Below are 12,943 nucleotides of genomic sequence, written 5' to 3'. Positions count from 1 at the left end.
CTAGGCGCGAGGCGATGACGTCTCCGGAGCTGGGTTCTTCGCGCAAAGCCTTCCTTGCACGCAAGTCAGTGCCATGCCTCTGAGGGCGCTGCGGTTCGGCTTGTGCCAGGGTCTCTTGGCCCGGTGGTTCGGCACGCGCAGAGGAGCCTCCACTCTGGGTAAAGTTGAGAACTGCAGGGGTAGCATGACCTGGGGAAGGGACCTCGGCCCGCGACCTTGGGAAGACCAGAGGGTCCGCTGGCAGAGAGGGGTGAGAATTGAGCTACTGGAGCATGTAGGTAGGGCCTGGGCCTACTGAAGAATGCTGCCCTTCTCAGGTGACAAATCCCAGATCATTTTGTGATTCAGTTCACTACAGAATAACGGGGGCGTGGGGAGAGGCAGTGGAGAACGGAGCAGTGTTGAGGGGGAGACATAAGAAGTTAGCACAAACCACCTACCTGCCAGAGTATGAGCATTCATATGAAAACTAGTGTGAATAGGTAAGGTAAGAGCAGGTCAAGGAAAGATTCACATACCGCTGAGAAGAGTTTGGACAGTATATCCGAGATGGAGGGCTTGGAGATTATCAAGTGAGGTGTGACATACAAAGAGATTAATTTGTTCCAGACACTCATTGAGTCCTGTGGTGTTACATGAGGCTTTCTGCTCTCAAAAAGAGTTAGTCTGGGAAACCTACAGGGGCACTTACCCTGTCCTATAGGGTCGCTATCGCTATGAATCAGAATCAACTCAATGGCAGTGAGTGTGGTTTGGGTTTGGAGGGTGTTACGAATGATTCACAGGCTTGGCTGCTAACCAGCAAGTTGGTGATTTTAATCTATCCCAAGGCATCTCCAAAGAAAGGTGTAGACTTGTGGTTGCAGGGACAGCTGAGCTTCTCAAATGTTGCAGGGAGGGCATGAGGATCGGCAGCACCTTCCATCAGACTGACTCCTTGGGCGCACCGGCCAGACTTCCCTCTGCTCATCAACCATTTTAACTGCCCCTTCTACACACACGCTCCTTTTCTGCTAAGTCCGACAATTGGTTGTAATGGCCCCAGAATGCACAGACCATACTTAGGATCGTGGGTTTTATTAGGGAAATAACCAGTTACAATTCAGGGTGCAGAGTCACGACATATATTTTTCAGTTGTGCCTGTAGGCAGGCCTCTCTGGCCCTTGGATTCTCAGCTCTGCAAGCCACAACCTCTGCTTTCACAATAATTGCCCACAAGCACCCCACTCTGTCAGCTAGCTTTCTGCCCGAAGCCATTCAGCTCTCACTCCACGGACCCAGAAAGGACAGCAAGCCAGGTTATACTGGTCTCCTGCTACTGCTACCACCACCTTCCTGCTGCAGCTGTTTCTCACCATCCTTGATGGTAATGATTCTGTCTCCTCAGTCTAGGAGTGTCTCAGTGCAGGAACTCTGGGTCCAGAGGCTGTACATACTGCCCTCCTGACTCTTCTTTCTTGATGGTCAGCAAGGTCCCTATTTCTCCTTCTAGGATGCCAGAACTGACCAATCAGGATGGCAAGTGGGATGGCAAAACTGACCAATCCCCATGTTAGGGTTGCATATACTTTATTTGCATGACCCCACCCATTCCTTTGGTTGGAGTTCTAAGACTAAAGTTAGAAAGAACCTATACAGAATCTAGGTATTGCCTCCTCCCTGGGGGAAGGACAGCAGAGAAGATGGGGGTGGGGGGAGATGTCGGACAGTGTAACTTATGACAAAACTATAATAACCTGTGAATTATGAAGGGTTCATGAGGGAAGGGGGTGGGGAGGGAGGGAGAAAATGAGCAATTGATATTAAGGGCTGAGGTGGAGGGCAAATGTTTTGAGAATGATGAGGGCAGCGAATGTACATATGTGTTTGACATAATGGATGTATGTATGGATTGTGATGAGAATTGTATGAGCCCCAATAAAATATTTTTTTTAAAACCTACCAGGGCTCCCTAATCATTGGACATAGAATCTTAAATTCTGTAGTTTTTCAATAAATATTTGTGAAAAATTAAAAAAAAAAAATCTACCACCCCAAACTCATCCAATGAAAATCCGATGAAACACACTTCTGTGACACACATGGGGTCACTCTGAGTTGGAATCGACTTCACAGCAATTAACTTGGTTTGGGTTTGTAGTAATCAAGTAGCATGTGTCAGATACTGTGCTAGGCTGGGGATTCGGGGTTAGAAAAGGTAGGCATGATTCCTGCCCTTGTGGATCTCACAATATGAGGCAATTGCAAATGAACTCAAAAGTTGGCAGGAAGGTTCTAAAGGAAAGTTAGCAGAACTATGAGACTGTGATAAACTGATGGAGTCTAGGGTTCAGGAAAGTCTTCTCTGAGGAAATGATGCCTGAGCCGAGCACACCATTAACAAAGAAGGAGACAGTATGCTAACAGGGAAGAAATGTGTGAATTTCCTAGCGAAAACAAGGAATAGCAGAACCCGGTGCAGAGTGGACAGAAGCCAGATTGTGCGGAGTTTGGGGATCTTCATGTAATGGAAAGTCAATGGGAGTTTTTAAGCAAAAGGGTATGTGATAAAATCAACATTGAGAAAAGCTCATTCTAGTTGTGAGGTTCAAGATTAGAAACGAAGATGGGGTAGGCAAGAGAGGAGTCAGTGGGAACCATTAGGAGGCTTTTGCACAAGATGTCAGAGGAGAGATTTAGGAGGCTTGCTGAAGCATGGTCATGGCAGAGATTGGGGCGATGCTAGGAGGCACTCACAAACTAGAGGCAGAGTCATCTAGACTGGATGGGAGACGGGTCATGTGGGTGGGTGTGGTGGTGGTGTGTGCTGCAAAGGGTGCTGCAGTTTGGGCCAGGCCAAAGCTGCTTGAACCTGGGGTCTGGCTCATCCAAGTGATGATGACAAGCCAGTTGACTATATACATGTGGACTGGAGAGAGAGAACTGCTCAGTCCTCTGGCCTTTGGAGAGAGTATAGAGTTAGGAAGTTGTGTCTTGCAGTGCTGTGTGGCATGCGTGAAAGCAGAGACGGATGGTCTAACCCACACAGTGAAACAGTGAGCAGGATGATGGTGAGGATGCCAGCTCACTCTTTGGCATGCGTGCACTTTCCCCTGTGGGGGGCCGACCGCCAGCGCCCCACCACAGGGAGCGGTGTGGCCCCTTTGACCGTAACTCCTGCCTACAGATTGGCATGGAAAGATTTCTGAGATGAAGAAGAAGATCCAGTCAATCCTGCCTGGAGGGACCTGGGATCAGCTGAATGACACCGGCCACCTGCCCCCCGAACAGGCAGACGTGGTGATTGTGGGAGGTGGAGTGCTTGGCCTGTCTGTGGCCTATTGGCTGAAGAGATTGGAGAAGCAACGGGGTGCCATTCGGGTGCTGGTGGTGGAACGAGATCATACGGTGAGGTGTGGGGTAGGACAGAGGCATGAGCGGGACAAGAAAGACGACTTGTTTTATTAAGGACTGTGGGACTAAGAAAGGGAGGCAGCAGTAAATTCAGTCGGGGAATCCTAAGGACAGACTGCTTTGGATCTTACTGAAACATAGTCTCAGGACCCAAGAGTTTTTGACAAGAAACTGATAATTTGTACAAATCAAATTTCACAATGTTAGACTTTTGAGATCCCACCCACTGGGCCAACGGAGCCTGTATTCTCCCTATAATCAATGTAAACAGTTACCCTGTACTCCTTATAGGGCCCTTTACTTCTGAGGTATGTGCACTTTGCTGTTCTTACTTGTTACAGCCAAAATGTCCCCCAATTTGCTACTTAGCTCAGATCCTTGTTTTGCAATTGGTAGATTCAGTATTAAAATCCTGCCCTTGGACTTGTGGGCCCTTAACATTCTGCACCACCACACCCAGCCTTTTTAGAGCGTTCAACTCTGCCTTGCATGGCTGCTATTAAGAATTTTAATAAATACTGTTCTTTTCAGGCTGCTGGTTGACTTGCATATGAGCTTATCCCCTTCAACTTCTCTTAGTTTGTAAGACTCTTGTGAGTAGGACCCCCCTTTAAATTAAGTTATTCAACTTAATTTCCATCAGCCTGTTCACTTATAACAGTGGTTCTCAACCTTCCTAATGCCTTGACCCTTTAATACAGTTCCTCATATTGTGGTGACCCCAACCACAAAATTATTTTTGTTGCTACTTCATAACTATCATTTTGCTACTGTTATGAATTGGGCGATCCATGTGAAAGGGTTGTTCGACCCCCAAAGGGGTCGTGACCCACAGATGGAGAACCGCTGACCTATAATAAGGTTTTAGTCCACCTTGACTTTCTCGTCTTCCCCTAGTATTCACAGGCCTCCACGGGGCTTTCTGTGGGAGGAATTCGTCAGCAGTTCTCATTGCCGGAGAACATCCAGCTCTCCCTCTTCTCGGTCAACTTCCTGCGGAATATCAATGTATGTGAAGTCACGCTGTGGGGGTTGTGGTGGGCTCCTCCTCTAGCCCAAAGAAAGGAGCAGTTCAGCTGGCTAGGAGACCACAGGAACAGCACTGGAATTGGGGGCCGTGGTTATTTCTTCGCTTCTTTGATGAGCTGATGTGCACACACAGGAGTACTTGGCTGTAGTTGATGACCCTCCCCTGGACCTCCAGTTCAACCCCTCAGGCTATCTCTTGCTATCTTCAGAGAAGGGTGCTGCTGTCATGGAGAGCAATGTGAAGGTGCAGAGGTGGGTGTCAGTCTCAGCCTTCTACATACAGCAAACTCCCGCAGCACGTCAGAGTTGACAAGGCTAGGTCCCTGTGCTGGAGGAGCCCAGTCTGCCAGGAAACTTAAGCACGGGTTATTGTTAGGTGCCACTGAATCGGTCTGACTCGGGAGGACTCCACAGAAAACAAAAAGGGCCACTGCGCGTCCTATCCCCTCCTCACCACTGTTATGCTGCCCCCATTGTTACAGCCACTGCATCACTCCGTCTCGTTGGAGGGCTTCCTCCTTTTTGCTCTCCCTCTACTGTACCTTTTCTAGGAACAGGTCTCCTGAGACCATGTCCAAAGCATGTGAGACGAGGTGTCACCATCCTTGCCCCTAAGGATCATTCTGGCTGTCCAAGTGGATCAGTTCTTCTGCAGTCTTTCCTGTTTTATGGTCCGACTTTCACATGCACGCGAGGCCACTGAAAATAGGGGCTGCGTTATGTACACCTTTGTCCTCTAAGGAACATCTTTGTTCTCTGACACTTTAAAGAGTACAGAGTCATGCTGCTGTCACAAGCACTGCTTGTGCATCCAAGCACACTGAAGTCCTTGATAACTTCATTCTCTTTTCCGTTTATCATGATGTGTATTGGTCTGGTGGTGAGGATTTTTGAGATTTGTACATTGCGTTATAACCCATACTAGCAATCACGGCCTTGATTCGGACCCATACAATTCCCTAGGGTAGGTGCTCTGGGACAGATGTGAACAAACTGCCACACAGGTATTCTAGAATGTGCTAGATCATAAGGATTATCTCTAGTCGCAGACCTAGGAAATTAAAATTTCTAGGGAGGACTAGTACAGCCAGAGTGCTCCTTAGAAGCAAGGGTGGTGACTTGGTCTCATAACATGTCCTCAGGAAGCACCAGTCCCTGGAGAGGGAATCAGACTTGGTAGAGTAGAGGATTCGTCAAAAAGAGGAAGACCCTGAAAGAGACGGGTTGGTTCGCAGTGGCTGCAGCCATGAGCTCAAACAGCGGAAAGGTCACGTGGATGGCGCAGGACCAGGCAGGGTCGGTGCTCTTCTCCATATGAGTCACTGTGCGGCTGAACCAACTTGATGGCAGCTAAACACAAAAGAGGAGGATTCTCTAGAAATCTGATTTTTTTTTTTTTAAACAGGACCCTAGGCTGGGGGGGTCATACTTTTTCTGCAGAGAAAATATTTTTGATTTTGTAGACCTTCCTTCAGCCCCCATCCTAGCCCTCAGCTCTGCCTGCTGTCGCCTCACAGAAGCACCCGTAGGAATAAATTAATGGGGTTGTGTTCCTACAGAAGCAGGTGGGGGGCTGGACTTGACTCAGACAGTAGTTCAGCAACCCCTCTTCTAACAAGTCAGGGTGGGCATCTCTGGGCTGCACTCTAATACTGGGAGACTTAGTCACAGGCGGCCTCGGGAATGCTCTTGGGTGACAAAGATGGTTTGTACGTGACTTCTAAAAGGCTGCTTACTTTTCAAACCCACCCAGCAGCACTGCGGAAGAAAAGCCTGGCAACCTGCCTCCACAAAGATGACAGTCAAGAAAACCTCATGAAGCAGTTTGTTTCTTTGACGTGCAGAGTAGCCATGGGCCAGAATTGACTGGCTGGCCGTGGGTGGTCATGTCACATATTATCCTGAATGCTTTATAGGTATTAACTCATTGAGTGACCAGAACATCCCCATTTTACATGAGAAAATGAGGCGCCAGGAACTTGGAGGTGGTGCTGCTAGGATTTGAACCCGACAGTCTGGGGACAGTGCCATGGAGAGGTGTGTGCTGGTGTACAGGATTGTAGTACAGGGTGGAGGGAGAAGGCTGTCCAGGAAGGAAGAGTAAAGGGACAAAGTCACCTACCTTGTGACAGGTCATGAGTATTTAGAGAGGACAAGGAAAGAGTCGTGCACTGCAGAACCTTAACTCAGGGGCTCGGTCCTTCCCCACCCAGCAATGGGGAAAACGGTGAGGGAGATAATAGGTCAAGGTGTGGCATGAATGCGCTGGAATCAGTACTCGTGGAGGGGTCCACAGTGCTCTCCCTGGACAGACTCACCCTCTCTGACACACACACACACACACACACACCTCTCATTTCTCCTAGGGAGGAAGGCGCCAAAATTTGTCTGATGTCTCCTGAGCAGCTTCGGTACAAGTTTCCCTGGATAAACACAGAGGGCGTAGCCCTGGCTTCTTACGGTGAGGCTTCCTTGGAGAGGGGATGGTGGTTTTACTGAAGACGAAGGGTTGCCGGGCCCCTCGACTTGGAAATCTCAGCACCCCACAGCCAACTGCATGAGGGGCACTTTCCTCCTGGGTCCCCCGCTGGGCCAAGCTGGCTCTCTGTCCTTCCACAGGTTTGACTCTGGTCTGCATGACCTCCCCTGGTTACGAGCCCCAGGGAGGAGTTAGGGATGGGGGTGAAAGCCGGAGACGCAGAAAGGGGTTGCCCCTCCTCCCTCACAAGTCCTCTTGTCATCACAGGGATGGAGAATGAAGGCTGGTTTGATCCCTGGTGTCTGCTGCAGGGGCTTCGGCGAAAGGTCCAGGCCATGGGTGTCCTTTTCTGCCATGGAGAGGTCACACGTGAGTCTGAGACCCCTTGTCCACTGCTGTTTCCTTGTCCAAGCAAGGGCATGATTGTGGTCAGGTGTGAATTCCTCAATCACGGGCCCAGCAAGGGTTGCAGGGATGAGAGTGAATTCAGCCCTGAAAGGCAGTGCTAGGGATCCTGACTTCGGCTCCTGACTTGGCCTTCTTGGGAAACAAACAATGTAGCATGCCCCTGGCCTGTGTGTGCCCACGTGCATCTAGCTCCGCTCTCCACCTTTGCTTCAGAGTCTGGGGAAACTTCCCTCCCCGTGCTTGCCTTCCCTAGGAAGCGAGTGGGCTCTACCGCCTGGGCCCCTGTGGCCTCGGGGGCTCGTTCCTGATGTTCTCTGTGCTGCAGGCTTCGTCTCTTCATCAGACCACATGGAGACAGCAGGTGGGGAGAAGCTGACTTTGAAAAGGATTCACGAGGTCCATGTAAGTCCCTTCCCTACCAAAGTGGGTGGACAGTGAAGCCAGTGGCTCAACTTGTTTTAGTGTCTCTTGCCCACTTGCCTGAATGGGGTGCTGGGACTCCGGAGAAATGTACCGCTGTGGTAACCAGCATCTGTCCAAGGCCCTCCAGCCCGCGCCCTCTGACCCCTGCAGGTTAAGATGGACCACAGCCTGGAGTACCAGCCCGTGGAGTGTGCTGTCGTGATTAACGCAGCAGGAGCCTGGTCTGGGCAGGTTGCAGAGCTGGCTGGTATTGGGACGGGGCCCCCCGGAACTCTGCAAGGCATCAAGCTCCCTGTGGAGCCAAGGAAAAGGTGATTTTGCTCAGGGCAGTTGGAGAGAGGCCGGTGAGAGGACAGAAAAGACACTGAAGTTGTATGTGTGTGTGCGCATGCGCCTAAACACTACAGAGGGTGGAGCCTTCGATTGTACTACTCTCTCGTTCCTGACCCCACTGGTTACAACAGGTATGTGTACATATGGCACTGCCCGCAGGGACCAGGCCTGGAGACCCCATTTGTCACAGACACCAGTGGAGCCTATTTCCGCCGGGAAGGACTAGGCAACAACTACCTAGGTGGCCGGAGCCCCTCCGAGGTAACCTCAGTGGGGTAGTGCTCAGAACGAGTCACAGAGCCTTTGTCCTTAAAGAATCCAATCGTCTGAAGGGCTCCAGGTTGTGTTCTTGAGGAAGAATTGGGGTCTTTTCTCCCATCCTCCACCTGCTGGGGGATTGATAAAGTAGTCTGTGAGGTCTGGGTGTACTGCTAAGTCCCAGGCCAAACAAGCCTCCTCCCACCTCTCACCCCAGGAAGAGGAGCCAGACTCGGGGAACCTGGATGTGGACCATGATTTCTTCCAAGAAAAGGTGTGGCCCCCTTTGGCCCAGAGGGTGCCAGCGTTTGAGACTCTGAAGGTAACTGACATGGGGGAAGACAGGTGACACCGGAGGACCTCAGTCTCCTGGGAAGTCCTGCCCACTATCATACTCCTGCCACCTCACCTCTCTCCGGCCCATCCCACAGCCCCCCTCCGACTGGAGGGGCTGTGGTATTCTCACCCTGGGCTGAGCGTTATCCTGTAGCCTTCCTCAGACCAGGCTTGTGTCTCTGCAGGTTCGGCGCGCTTGGGCTGGCTATTACGACTACAACACCTTTGACCAGAATGGGGTAGTGGGTCCCCACCCACTGGTTGTCAACATGTACTTCGCCACGGGCTTCAGTGGTCACGGGCTCCAACAAGCCCCTGCTGTGGGGCGAGCTGTGGCAGAGTTGGTGTTGCAGGGCCGCTTCCAGACCATCGACCTAAGCTCCTTCCTCTTTAATCGTTTTTACTGGGGAGAGAAGGTCCAGGAGTCTAATGTCATCTGAGCTGGTAAGCTCTGCCCTTGGCCCCAGGTCCCCGTCCATAACCTTTGGCTATAGTTGGGTCCACATTAGTCCCCTTTCCTGCCCCGTTCCTCAGCAGCTACATGCCAGGGCCCCCATCCTCCCACAGGTGGGTAGAACAGCCGCGCCTCGCCTCTCAACCCACTTCCTCACTGTTCTCCCCTTGGACCCATATGACTGGCATGTGGCCGACTACAGACGCTGAAATTTCCTGCACCTCAGGCCCAACCCAGGAGGCTGATGGGTGGGGCCCAAAGACTAATTTCTGGTCCAGGCTGATGCTGCCTACCAAGGCAATCCAGTTCAACAATCTGGTCCAGGCGGATGCTACCTACCAAGGCAATCCAGTTCAACAATCTCTGGTCCAGGCTGATGCTGCCTACCAAGGCAATCCAGTTGAACAATCTGGTCCAGGCTGATGCTACCTACCAAGGCAATCCAGTTGAACAGAACACTCAGGAGTCTGGAAAAACGTGGACCAGGACTGGTTCCTTTTGGGTACTGGGTGAGAAAGATTGCCACTGACTCTCCTGGCAGGCCCAGCTGAGCCCAGATAAAGGTGAGCATGCTGGGGCAGCCTGGGCCTGCAATATTGACTCATCTGTGTACTTTGTCATCAGTCAATAAATGTGGTTAACTCCTAGTCTTCTGTCCCTCCCACTTCATCTCATGGGAGTTGCCTCTGAAGCACTCTACTAGCATAGCTTCCTCCTCTTCTTCCTCCTCCCAGGAGCTTGAGGTATTGAGCCAGGAGCCCTGGTGGTGTAGTGGTTACAAGTTGGGCTGCTAACCACAAAGTCAGCAGTTAAAAACCACCAGCTGCTCTGAGAAAAAGACCATGCTGTCTACCCCCATAATACCGACTCGGAAACCCACAGGAGTAGTTTCACTCTGTCCTTGGGGTTGCTGTTGAGTCGAATAGACTGGATGGCAGCGAGTTTGGTTTCTGTTTTGTTTCTTTTGGTGCAGGTATTGAGCATGTTTGAAAGCTAGTATCTCACCTTCCTGAGTTCCTGCAGTGTTGCTGTTAGAGTGAAGGGATGGGGTCATTTATCTATTCAAACAACTTCTTTTTTGCCCCCTATGCTTGGTAATGTCCAGGCCTAGGTATAAGAGATGCACCAGCAAGTGAAGCATTGTCTGTGTCAACTAAAGTACCAACATGGACCCCTCATTCAGGCAGTTCCTGAAGCTTCCCAGTGCAGCTGCCCTCAGCCGTTTAAGAAGATAAACAGTGGTGGCAGGAAAGAGTAGATCTAGCCTGAGTGGAAACCATGTATGAAGGTCCAGAGGTTAAGAAATGGCAAAATCTAAGGGCCTACGCATGATTTGTTCTGGCTGGATGGTGGAATAAGAGAAGGGGATGGTAAGAAATAAAATAGGAAATGAGTGCTAAAGAGCTTGGGTTTTCTTTTCTCCCATGGGTTAGAAGTGACTTGATTAGATTTCTCTCCTGTAAAGTCCCTCTAACTAAGGTATCATGGCCTGGGGCAGCAAGGCCAGGTAGGAGACTGGTCTTGCAATGGCAGAACTGGGTGCCTGGACAATCAAAACTTAGGATCAGATCAACCCAAGAGGGAAGGTTAAAGAGAAGGTAGCAGTGACATTAATAAAAAGTAGGTTCAGCCCTCCAGTTGCTGGCCCAGAGCATCTGTCGAACATCCAGTGGAGATGTGTAATGGGGGTTGGGTTTATCAGTGGGGCAACCTCTGGGTATGGTGAGCTGGTTTATTCATGGAGATGTGGACCTGATGGAAGGTGGCAGCACTCAGGAGAGTAGAAGAGTAGGATCCAAGAAGGAAACCTGGAGGGATTCCACCAACATTCATGGGACAAAGCAAAGAAGAGGCCGTTGAAGAGCTGAGCAAAGGAGAGAACAGTTGAAGGAGGGAGTGGGAAGAGGTAGAAAATAAAAATCTGGAGAGTAGGTTAATAGAGTTGGTACTGGAGTAGTTTCCATTTTCATGGGGTCGGGGGTGTGGAAGGGGAGGGGAATGGAGGGGATCAGAGCCAGGCCATAGAGATAGCTCCTAATGCCATGCCCTTAGGAAGAAGGATGAAATGAGAAAGGTGGAAGTGGGACTCCCAATTATCCTTTAGGGCAGGGGTCCTCAAACTACCGCTTGCGGGCCACATGCGACCCGCCAAGGACATTTATCTGGCCTGCTGGGTGTTTTTCCCCCTTTTGTTTTTTTTTACTTAAAAATAAGATGTGCAGTGTGCATAGGAATTTGTTCAGTTTTTTGTTTTTGTTTTTTAACTATAGTCTGGCCCTCCAACGGGTCTGAGGAACAGTGAACTGGCCCTGTTTAAAAAGTTTGAGGACCCCTGAGTTATTCCAGGTGGTATGGTCCCATGCTTTCAAATGTAGGAAATCAGCCTTGAAAGGTACTAACCCCATAGTTTTCAGTGGCTAATTTTTCCGGGATTGGTCACCAGGCCTTCTGCCATACATCTCTGGGAGAACTTAAACTGCCAGCCTTTGGTTAGCAGCCAACCTGTTAACTTAAGAATGGGACTTCCTAAGCATTTTTTTGTGCTCACATAGAACTTCTACATGGATCAAGAGGCAGGTGTGTGAATAAGACAGGAAGATTGCATGGTTTAAAATCAGGAGTGCCACAAAATAACAAAAGTAATACATAATTGATCAAGGATTCACAAGGGTGGAGGGAAAAGCCAATACCAAAGGCTCAAGTAGAAAGAAAATGTTTTGGAAATGCTGATGGCAACATCTGTGAAAGTGTGCTTAATACAATTGAATGATTGTTAGAAGATTTGGAAGAGCCCCCAATAAAATGATAAAATCTGTGAGGGTGCCACAGGATTGTGTCCTCACCACATTCTTCAATCCATGCTGGGCACACCATCAGAGAAGTTGGATTATATGAAGGAGAATGTGGTTTCAGGATTGGAGGGAGCCTTCCTAACCTGTGGTCTGCAGATCATACAGCCTTGCTCACCGAAGTATTCTGCACTCGCAATTTACACCACGGCAATTTCCATGGCAGTTTTGGCATCCCCGGGAAACTCCCAGTTTCGTTCCTTTGAAATAAGTTTGAGGAACAAAAGCAAGTTGGACGGACAGAATTGGGACTGTGAGGTGGATGGGATAGTTTCCCAGTGACAATTTCCTGGGACAGGCTGCTGCCCTTGGCGCATGAGCAGGTGCATCGTGGTGGAAGATGATCCGGGGCACGACTTTTCTGGCCCTTTTCTCACCAGTGCACTTCTCGGTTTTCTCCAGACTTCTTCACAACAGGCCTCTGGGGTCATCCTGGGCCCTTTGAGGAAAGCTATGTGCATTATCCCCTTGAGAGTCCCCCAAAGTCACCATGACAAGAGTTGACCTGTCTTCAGTTCAACTGCCTGAAGATCAACTCCGAAGCCACCGTTGATCCGGCCTCCCTCTCTGAAATTAGATTGCTAGACTAGATGGGCCCAGTTACCACTGCCTCCATAAGAGTTTACTAGTTTCAAGCTTGCTTAGAGTGAGGGGAAATCAGTTCTTTGAGCTAGCTAATCGTGCAATGCGTTTGGCGCTCATTGAGCGAAAAGCTTGCGGAAACACGCTCATTTTGCTGGAGGAAAACTAAAGATTTGCCATCGGGAATCGGGCGGGGGGTGGAGCCAGCTCTGCCACGCCCTCCGCGCTGACGGGGGCCCACGTCCACTCAATGGCTGTGAATTGCGTCCCGGAACTGGGGAGCCGGGCTTCCTCTCCAAGTGTTCGCCCCTTAGAGGCTCGCTGGACGCACACCTAGGGCTTGGCCTGGCTCTCCTCCACCTTCCGCAGGCGCCCTGCCCAGGCTTGGGAGGGGGGCG

The 12,943-nt window shown here is 50.3% G+C and overlaps 1 protein-coding gene across 4 annotated transcripts; it reads left to right on the top strand.

Annotated features, from left to right (window-relative positions):
* The first annotated feature begins 53 nt into the window (after positions 1-53).
* FOXRED1 (FAD dependent oxidoreductase domain containing 1) lies at positions 54-9,761 on the top strand. Of its 4 annotated transcripts, none has more exons than XM_045283661.1 (12): positions 54-158; positions 3,168-3,388; positions 4,292-4,402; positions 4,557-4,675; positions 6,790-6,884; positions 7,170-7,271; positions 7,636-7,712; positions 7,884-8,044; positions 8,198-8,327; positions 8,542-8,646; positions 8,846-9,104; positions 9,317-9,761. In XM_045283661.1, exons 1-11 carry the CDS (start codon positions 74-76, stop codon positions 9,098-9,100), a joined length of 1,461 nt encoding a protein of 486 aa, XP_045139596.1. In that variant the 5' UTR covers positions 54-73; the 3' UTR covers positions 9,101-9,104; positions 9,317-9,761. The 4 variants fall into 4 exon arrangements, with proteins under 4 accessions (XP_045139596.1, XP_045139594.1, XP_045139595.1 ...); XM_045283659.1 differs by having other exon boundaries at positions 9,228-9,761; XM_045283660.1 differs by having other exon boundaries at positions 9,195-9,761.
* Positions 9,762-12,943: the final 3,182 nt, after the last annotated feature.

The sequence above is a fragment of the Echinops telfairi genome, unplaced genomic scaffold (genome assembly GCF_000313985.2).
Source record: "Echinops telfairi isolate 266 unplaced genomic scaffold, ASM31398v2 ScPeMD7_7465;HRSCAF=8503, whole genome shotgun sequence".
In the NCBI taxonomy this organism is placed as follows: domain Eukaryota; kingdom Metazoa; phylum Chordata; class Mammalia; order Afrosoricida; family Tenrecidae; genus Echinops; species Echinops telfairi.
This window is presented reverse-complemented; position numbering and strand designations above follow the sequence as displayed.

What these genes read in the sequence shown, in the direction of transcription:
- FOXRED1 (XM_045283661.1), top strand. Translation starts at nt 74, where the DNA reads ATGCCTCTGAGGGCGCTGCGGTTCGGCTTGTGCCAGGGTCTCTTGGCC. An exon ending in CAGAGGAGCCTCCACTCTGG is followed by an intron (nt 159 to 3,167) that starts GTAAAGTTGAGA and finishes TCCTGCCTACAG; the next exon opens with ATTGGCATGGAAAGATTTCT. An exon ending in ACTTCCTGCGGAATATCAAT is followed by an intron (nt 4,403 to 4,556) that starts GTATGTGAAGTC and finishes GTGCACACACAG; the next exon opens with GAGTACTTGGCTGTAGTTGA.